Genomic DNA, 9687 nt, shown 5'->3' on the forward strand with positions numbered 1-9687 from the left:
TGCATTCACAGCCAAAAGGGAGGAGTCCAAGAGCTAGCTGGAGGGTGGGCGCAGAGTTTGGGAGAGGGGAGCTATCCCCCCCCTTCTTTGGAGAAAGCCCCCTCCCCCTTTACCTGTGCGTCAAGTGCAAAGGGTCTGTACAACCTACCGGCAGAAAACGCAGGCTATTGTAGGACAGGAGGGCAATTAGCAAATCAATGGATGATGATTCTGTTTACGCTTCTATTACCAAAGCTAATTATTCCTTGTTTACATAAAAGGTTTGGCCTCTAATTGGGGCCAAGTGGCGGCGGCGGCTGGCTTTTCAAAACTGATCTCGTCCGCCTGTTGGTCTCACCGCCTTCCGGCGCCCCACCTCAGTCCAGGTAGCAGTTTAATCAAACTGCCAGGCGTCCCGACGCCTCCCCCAAAGCAACACTGGCCTTCTGATCACTCCTCCCTCCCAGGCTAGTGTCCATCGAGACCTTTCAGCATGATACCCGCTCCCAGTGGGTCTGATGTTTAGATTCGCAGCAGTGGGTTGTGCCACATGCCTCGGTCCCACAGCAAGAGGGCAGTTTGTGTCCCAGTGTGCAAGGAAATATGGGGCTGAGGACAGTGGGATTTGATGAAGGCAGTGGGGTGAGGTTCCGGGAAGATGTACCCGCGCCCCGGTACCCTGTGAGCAGGAGGTGGATCCTGGCCATTTTTGCGCACGTCCTAGCAGGTGCGGGGTGGGCGGCCGGAAGGCTCAAGGCCGCGGTCCTCCGCGGCTCCCGAGGGTTCGAGCGCCGCCCCCCGCCGCGCGCCCGCTGCGGTCGCCGCGCCATTCACACGCCCTCTGGCCGCCGCCTCCCGGGGATCGCGCTGCCCGGCGCCGGGGCTGGGGGCGCGGCCCGGCCGCGGGAGCCGCCCGTTGCTACGCGGTGGCGGCCGGCCCGGCGGCCCGAGCCCGGCGGCCGCATTATGCGGGTAATGCGGTGTGACACCGCGCGAACAAAGGCGGATTGAGCGGCGCAGCGGGTCCCGCCGGACGGGGACCGGCACAGCGGGACTGGCAGCGCCGCTCCCAGGCTAATCCCCGCCCCGCCCCCGCCACCCCCACGGCCCCGGCGCTGGGAACTGAGCGTGGCGGGGCCGGGTCGCCGGAAGCCAGGGGCGCCCTCCCCTGGGGCGAGAGGGCCGGGAGGCCCGGATCACCGCCGTGCGCAGTCCCCCGGCTTGGCTCGACTGCTGAGCCAGCTCTTGCTCCGCGCTCTCCGCCGGGCTGCGGGGAAAGTGGGACGCGCCCCTGCTGTGCAGGTGGCGCACGAGGGCTTCAGTGTCTGCAAAGGCTGCTGTGGCTCAGAGTATCTGGTTCCCTGCATATTCAGGACGGGTCACGACCTAGGAAAGGAGATCCGGCTCTGATCACCTGTGCAGTATAGCACGACCCGCTCTGAGGCTCTGAGGACCTATAAAAAGAGATGGCCCAGGCCGCTGGCCTCACCGGGCCCTGTCTGTAAAATAGGGTTTAGAACATTGTAAGGAATAAAGCACGGGAAAGACAGATCTGCGCGTATGCAGCACTCAGGGAGTGGCTCTCATTGTAACAAGGCTGGTGATGCCCGCTGAGAATCTCCTCATCTCTGAACCCTGGGCCTGAGGCCGAGAAACTGCCTTGTCTCCACCCTGACTGAGGCTTTGTAGGAGGAGGACAAGAAATAGGCAGCCATGGCTGAAGATGCTGCACCCATTTTACAGAGTGTACTGTGAAGCACAGATGAGAAATCTGCCTACAGGGAACTGAGGTTCGAGTGGAATGGGTGGATTAGTAGGTTTAGGCTGCAGGTTCCCGTCTTCAGAACTGTTTGAAGGAGTGCTTGTGACTGTGCAAGGTTGGAGGCCAAGAGCCCAAGGACAGGGCGTGGCCAACCTAGCTCTTCAGAGAGCATTCCGGTCCCACCATAGACCCCTCTATCTTAGTAGCCCTGCAGCCCTGGACTCAGCTTGCCCATCCATAAAGAGAATACTTACTAGGGTCTGGACTCTTTAGAGCAACAGGAGGGCCCCTGGCTCTTCTCCCAATGACTGGTGAGCCTTTGAGCTCTTCCCCAGCCCTCCGGGCAAGGCTGTGTACCCTAAAGCTCCAGGCTGAACATCTTCTCCCGACATCCCTCTGCAGCCACCCGCGAATCTGCCTTCGTGCATGCCATCGCCTCGGCTGGGGTTGCCTTTGCAGTCACACGCTCCTGTGCTGAGGGAACCTCCACCATCTGCGGCTGTGACTCACATCATAAGGGGCCACCTGGAGAAGGCTGGAAGTGGGGCGGCTGCAGCGAGGACGCCGACTTCGGGGTGCTGGTGTCCCGGGAGTTTGCAGATGCGCGGGAGAACAGGCCAGATGCCCGCTCAGCTATGAACAAGCACAACAATGAGGCCGGCCGAACGGTGAGACAGTTACCCTACAACTCGGGGGGCGGGTGGGACACCCTGGACCCCTGCCTTCATGGGCCAGGCTCCCATCCACACTCTATAGTGTCCCCCTGACCACCCTCCTTCCTCTCCTCCAGCTGCCCTTTGAGTAGTTTTTTTTTTTAAGTATATTTATTCATTATCAATGTGTATACATCCCATGTTGTGTGTGTGTGTGGAAGTCAGAGGGCAACCTGTAGCGGTCAGTTCTCCCCACCATGTAGGTTCCCATGTCAAACTCAAATCATGCTTGACGCTGTTCCTGGCTCTTTTGGGAAATCTGCCAAGGAGTGCAGTATGGCTGCCCTATAGGAACAATACCCGTAGACTACACTACACTGGTTGGCAGGCTGGGTCTGTGTACAAGTCTGTGATGTGGTTGTGGGTTGGGGACTGATTTTGAGTCCAAAGTAGGGTTTCCATAGCCCTTTCTAAGTTGTGGAACACTTAGCTCTCAGCCTCAGTGTTTCCATCTGTTAAATGGGGATAATAGTCCCTCGTTTGCACTGCTTCTATGGATGAGGTGAATGTGAAGCCTGCCCGGGCTGGGGTTGTTGACTAGGGACAGTGGTTTCCATCCATTTTTCCTGGCACCAAGTAAGAGTAGAGGAGGGTGTGGTACAGAGGGGAAGGTTCTCCAGGTGTGTCAGTCTGAACTAGCTGCTGCTCCTCTCTGCCTAGACCATCCTGGACCACATGCACCTGAAGTGCAAATGCCACGGGTTGTCGGGCAGCTGCGAGGTGAAGACCTGTTGGTGGGCCCAGCCCGACTTTCGTGCCATTGGCGACTTCCTGAAGGACAAGTATGACAGTGCCTCCGAGATGGTGGTGGAGAAACACCGTGAGTCCCGAGGTTGGGTGGAGACCCTGCGGGCCAAGTATGCACTCTTCAAGCCGCCCACCGAGAGGGACCTGGTCTACTACGAGAACTCCCCCAACTTTTGTGAGCCCAACCCAGAGACGGGCTCCTTTGGTACCAGGGACCGGACTTGCAATGTCACCTCCCACGGCATCGATGGCTGCGATCTGCTGTGCTGTGGCCGGGGCCACAACACGAGGACGGAGAAGCGGAAGGAGAAATGCCATTGCGTCTTCCACTGGTGCTGCTATGTCAGCTGCCAAGAGTGTATTCGCATCTACGATGTGCACACCTGCAAGTAGTGAGCCAGGTAGGGCGTGGGGCGGGGCGCGGGGCTGCCCTCTCCTCCCGTCTGCTAGGCTTGCCCTTCTGATTCTCGGCTTCCCAAGACAAACAAGTTTCCAGAGTTGAAGTCAGAAACCAGGCTTCCCACGCTTCCATGGGAATGGTCTTGGGGAACGACTTGGAGGATTTACACGAGGCTCAGATAATGACTGAGGGTGTGCACGTCAGCCACAAGCAATTGATTAAAATTCTTACACAAATTAGAGGTGATGAGCCAGACCAGATTTGTTCATGGCCGCTGGCTGTTGCTAGTGAGCATCTGTGCGGCCAGAAGAGAGGTGTTGAGGTCTGGTCCCAGCCATGCCCCTAAGTGTCATATCTCAGGGCCTCAGTTTCCCTACTGTCTAAAGGAGAGGTTCAAATGTCAGAAACAGGGACAGGGTATGGTGGCACTGGCCTTTAATCCCAGCACTCAGGAGGCTGAGGCATCTGGATCTCTGAGTGTGAGGCTTGGCTGGTCTACATAGAGAGTTCTAGGCAGGCCAGGGCTACACAGTGAGACCCTGAGACAGTCATCTAGAAAGTCTCTCCTAACCCTGGGGCAGAGTCATTTCACATCAACCATGAACTAAGAGGGCAAGCTTTGACCTAACACAAATCCTCCAGAGCTTGGGAAGGTGGGTGGGGGAAGCCAGATCTGAAGCTTGGGTGGAGCGGGAGCACTTTCACCAAGTTTATGGAGGGAGACAGGAAAGAGGAGAGCTCCCAGTTCAGAGCGGCTGGGGTGAGTAACCGTGGGATAAAAGCCTGGTGGATTACACTTCCAAGCTTCCCAGGGGTGGCCTGCGTGCGTTCGTGGGAGGACCCCAAGAAAGGTCAGCCTGGAAGCAGAGTGATCCTAGAGGCTCTGGCATGGGCCAGTGTGACCCTTGTCTCTTGTCCTCTCCCCTGGGAAGGCTCTGCTAGTAAGTCTGCCTCTCAACTGGTTTCTCTTATTTGTCAACCAACAACTCTGGCTCCAGCATCTGTTACCTTCCCCGAGCTGCTGTGAGGAACGTGGGAAACCACGCCGGTTCCTGGAAAAGCAGCGCTCTGTCCATTTATGGATGGCCAGCGCAGTGTGCTCCACCCAGGGACCTTGGAGCTGGCGACACACCGGAGCTGGTGGCTCATGTCTGCGCTCTGTAAGGGTGGGAGGTACCTGACATCACAAGCTCATCTGAGGAATCCCTTGTGGGGCTTGGGTTCCGTGCCCAGGGTCCCTCTAGACCCATACAGGAGGCATGGGTTTTCTGTATCAAGGTCAAGGCTGGAAGGGAGACGACGGTGGTGAGCTTCAGCTCGTCCCTTGCCCACCGCTGAACCTCGCTCCTCATCTGTGCAGTGATGGCAGAATGGAGACCTTGTGGTATTCACTATGACAAGAGGTAGCCCTGCGCACCCCCTCATATCAGATAGTACATACTATCTGGCCATTTTGAGGAGCTATTGGTGTGGCCTCTTATCCGGTCAGGTAGAAGGGCCGTTTGTCTAGCCCACCCATGTCACTGAAGGTTAGACTCGAGCTAGTGGCCTAGATAGACCCAGGTGTCTGCTTCCAGAAGCTCCCTTTGTAGGCTGGCATAGGCCCCAGCTTTGCCAACCCAAGCCTCCTATCTGATACATGGGGCAGGGTGGGTCCAAGATACAGAGCCCAGGACTCCGTCCTTGCCCACGTGGGCAGCTGAGATCTTCCAGGCAGGCAAAGAGGTGCTGGGTTAGCCTTTGTTGTCCAGCAAATCGCTCCACTCTAATCCTTGCCTAAAAATGATCTCCTAAGAAGAATTGGGTGTAGCTGGGTAGTAGAACACTTAAACCCCTGGAATCAATCTCCAGTACTGGGGAGGGGGAAAAGCAACCCCCTTCCGTCACATTCCTAGGGGTAGACACTCACTGTTTCTCCAGTATCCTGCAGAGTTCACAGCCTTAATCCCCTCCCCTGGGGGTGGGGCACTCTCAACCTCACACTTCCTGATAAGCAAGGAGACCCCTCCCATTGGGATGTCCTTTGCCTCTCTGAGCCCAGGTTTCCTCCTGTGTGGAGTGATAATGTCTGTGTCCTGCAGGGCTGCCCCGGGAGCCAGACACAGCCCTAAAGAGCCTGTTCTGGGCTCCTGGTTTGGAGCCATAGGCCAGAAGGTGGTTGAGACCTGGTTCCTTCCTGTCCTTTCACCCCTGACTGCGCTACTACTTATGGAACCCAAGGGACAAATGGGCAGGGAGGAACAGAAGCAGGCACAGAAGGCTCTGGCTTTTTTTCTTGCACAAAGCCACAGAGCAGAGCCCAGCAGGCCACATGCCCTTCTCCGAGAAGACTTCAGCACAGTGGTAGCATCCAGTCCTCCCTAAAAGGGGAAGACACCTCCATTGCTTGAGGTTTGTCCGCTGTCTCCACTTAGCCACTACCTTGGTAGTGCTGGTAGTTTACAAACATCTATTTATTCTTTTTATCCCTATGTCGGAAAAGCTATGGATCTAGTCACCCACCTCTAACTGGCCCTGTGTCCTGAGTCTGTCACTAGTCTATTGTGGGACCTTAGGCTTATCCAGGTTGTCTTGCTATGCCTGGTTCAGCTCTGCCAGCAGTACCAGAGCTGAGGGTTGGCTGGTGGGTGCCTGGGGTGTGGCTCAGTACCTCAAATTCCACAGGATATGGCTGTACAGAGTGAACATTCTCAGGAAAGCACCCTGGGAAGGAATTCATCATAATTAGGTAGAGCCCGTTTCTTTCGGACAATTCACGGCAGGTGTGCGTCTGATGCCTCAGTCTGGCAGGCCTTTCCGTCTCCACGTCGGGCAGTGCTTCTTCCTGAGGATGGCAGGCTCTGGGGCGAGGAGGGAGCAGGGCTAGCAGTGGAGGCAGCCCGTGTGTGATCTTTGCATCCCAGGGGGTGATGTTGACAGCAGTTATGGGGTTTCTGATTCTTCCTGTTTATTTCCCAAAGGGCACTGGGAAGGGGTAGATTGTGCGGCTGGATCCATTCATCGAAGTCCCATGGGAAGCAGGATCTAGACCTGGGCCAGCCTTCAGCACTGGCCAGCAAGGAGCATGGACTGTTTGCCAGCTGCATGTGATAAACGACCCGGACCCAGCCGGCCTCGGATGGATGGGCGGCTTCTTTCTCAACTAACGTCTCTCCCCCTGCTCTGGATGGTGTACGGCTTTACAGAGGGGCTTTCTTTATGGTTTTACCAGGGTCTGCTGGGGACAGACTCGAGGCTTACCTTTGCACATGTTAAAGAAAATAAAAATGAAAAAAAAAAAATCTACCGCAACAGAACAGGCTGGGCTAGTGTGAGCTCTCGGCCTGGTGGGAAAGACAAGACCATGGCGAGATTCTGTGTCCAAGATGCCTCTACTCGTGACATTCCAAGATGCCTCTGAGGTGGGAACTGTGAAATGGGACAGAGTCCCCTCTTGTCTGTTGACTCCCATTTAAACTGGACATACCTTGTCATTCTGAGAAAAGCCATAGGTATAGCCGGGATGTGGTGATGGGGAGGCCCTTGGCCAACAGTAGGAGCAGGATCTTAAGTTTTGAAGACCTCAGAGTTCTGGGTGGCCTGGGAAGCCATCTGCAGAACAGGGTCCCCTGCAGGTTCCTGTTTTCTCTAGCCCTGCTCTGCCCTTGAATGACAGTCAGATCTCCACACCCTTTTCTGTTGTTCTACAGTGTCCACCTTGACTACGTGTTTTTCGTGATGACCTTGCAAATAGGTCGGATGTGGAGGCAGATCTCTTCTGGCTCCATCCACTATATTGCAGAAAGAATGGGCTGGTCTGCCCTTCTCAGCCTTGTCAACCAGCAGACACCTAGGAGAGCAGCTGGGCACCTTAGAGAGCAATCTACGTGGTTGGTAGGTGGGGCAGGTGAAGTGTCCCACTTCCTTTGTGTTAGGAGTCCTTTTCTCTCATTGGCTGAAGTAACCCGAAAGACAAGAGATCCTTCATAAGCCCTTCTTCCCACTTGTGAATGGGATAGCCTATCTTGGTCCCCAAGGATCTGGATTAGATATTCAAAAGAGGCAAGCAGTGAATGGAGGCAGCTCCCAGCTCTGTTCCTGATGCATGATGGTACTGGCTGGGTTTAGTAAGGTGGGTGGGGCTGCACAGATCAATTCATCAACTCTATCTTAAGGAGAATCAGAAAGAGGAGATAAGGTGGGGGAATGAGGCAGAACAAAGAATTTGGCCTTTCCCTGCTTCTGTCTAGGGTCTGCTAATGCTGACTTGATGAGGGGTCAGCCACTTCTTTCCTGTTATGCAGTTGGCTTGCCAAGCAGGCTCCAGTAGGCCCTTGCCTGCACTCTCTACCACGTGACCATGAACACTGCTCTAGGGACACCTCCCATCCCTTCCTAGCACCCCAAAGGCCCCTTCCCATCTCTCCTTCCCCAAGTTGGAAATCAAGTCAACAGGATAATGCTTGCGTGAGGACACTCGAGCAGAACGGATACAACAAGTTTCTTCATATCTATGTATTCTATATTAAAAGTGATAAAGTCATGTTTCTGGGGCGTATTCAAGTAGCTGACAAGTAATTATTTAATAATAGTACATGAGCGCATTGTAATTATCCTTGCCATAGTCAGGTAATAGCATCCAATGGGAGTTCCCTACCAACCTGCTGTATCCAAAGTTTTGTAAAAAGTTGTAGAAGTTGTTGATCTTTTTGATTTTATATTCAAAAAGTCTCTTTTTATAAATATTATTTATTATACAATGTATATACCTTTGAGTTAACTAAGATTATATATTATATAAATATATATATATATTTGGAGAAAATCTATTTCATCATGCAGTTTTTTTCTGTTAAATCATTAAAGAGAAGGTAAACTTCAAATGGACACATTGTACGATGTGTGGAGTCTCCAGATTCGTCCTTAGGTCAAGGGTATCTGAATTAAATGGCCAAACTTATGGTCATTTCCTCTGCTTTCTAAGCAAGATGAGGTATGATGGACAGCAGATGTGACATGAGCCTTAAAGCATTACTTGATACTAAGCCATTGTCAAACAAGGAATTGCCAATTTGGGGAAGAACAAACCTGGTCAGCAATTCATTCATAGACTTGAAATTTTTCAACAGCACATGTTGATGTCTCAGATCTTTCTTTCTACAAGGTTAAGCCCACGTCAGTGGGTCACAGGGCCTGCTATTGTCTTAGTCCCTTTCACACTACATCCTCAACTCCAGTGGTTGGGGAAATAGGAATTGCTCCACTGTAAACAAAGCTGGGCCAGAAACGGCTGCTCCCCTGCCAGAACCGGATAACAGCTGAACTGTGGAAGAGGTTGGTAGGTAGGTTGACCAGATGGCCTTCTGCCTGTGCTCTGGGCCAAGTGACAATGGAATTGTAGGTTGGTTCAGATAGGTTGCTGGGCAGTGCTCTGGGAAGGGTACTCTCTCCTTGGGCTGGAGTTTCAGTGACTCACCCGAAGCCTTCGCCTGTCATCTTGATGCTGTGCTGTAACTCAGTTTTAGATGATGGATGGTCCTACCTTCAGTTCTCAGACCTACCTTCAAAACATCCCCTTCAGTGTTTCTTTCTTCTGGTCTACCACTATTAGAGATAACTTGTTCACACTGAACATAGGAACACAAAGCAGTCTGCTTCTGATGGTGGGGATTGCCAACACCTTATGGGCCTCGGTTGAGAATGACCGCCTGAGCTTCCATTTGGTGCATCTTTTGCCCCTAGAAATCTTTTTCCGCCTGTGTGAGGCCCCTTGAGGGTAGAGGCAGAGCTCCTGGCTTAAGCGCTGGCCATCTTTGACTGCATTTCCCTTGAGGTGAATACTCTTTTTCTCCCAGCATTCTGGGTTTTTAAATTTTTTTTTTTTTGACTGTATAAGATTGCCAAATATTTAGATGGTCCCTATCATACTTACCAAGGCCATTTGTCTCCCATGATCATTGTATTCCATTAAAGAGAGTACAATTTATAGCTTTGCTTGAACATTAGCTAGAAACACTGGAAAGAACAAGTTTCAAGTTGTGCATAAGTGGTGTGCACCTTAATTTCAGCATCTGGGAGGCAGAGACAGGTAGATCCCTCTGTTCTAG

At 53.2% G+C, this 9687-nt stretch overlaps 1 protein-coding gene across 1 annotated transcript in view; it reads left to right on the plus strand.

The window, feature by feature from the left end:
* Window positions 1–8460, plus strand: part of Wnt3 (Wnt family member 3) — a 43505-nt gene extending 35045 nt beyond the window's left edge. The window contains exons 3-5 of the mRNA XM_021212836.1: window positions 2144–2409; window positions 3115–3602; window positions 6562–8460. Coding sequence (XP_021068495.1) covers window positions 2144–2409; window positions 3115–3594 — 746 coding nt within the window. The 3' untranslated portion in view covers window positions 3595–3602; window positions 6562–8460. The remainder of the gene's footprint in view (window positions 1–2143; window positions 2410–3114; window positions 3603–6561) is intronic.
* Window positions 8461–9687: the final 1227 nt, after the last annotated feature.

The sequence above is a fragment of the Mus pahari genome, chromosome 14 (assembly GCF_900095145.1).
Source record: "Mus pahari chromosome 14, PAHARI_EIJ_v1.1, whole genome shotgun sequence".
Taxonomy (NCBI): domain Eukaryota; kingdom Metazoa; phylum Chordata; class Mammalia; order Rodentia; family Muridae; genus Mus; species Mus pahari.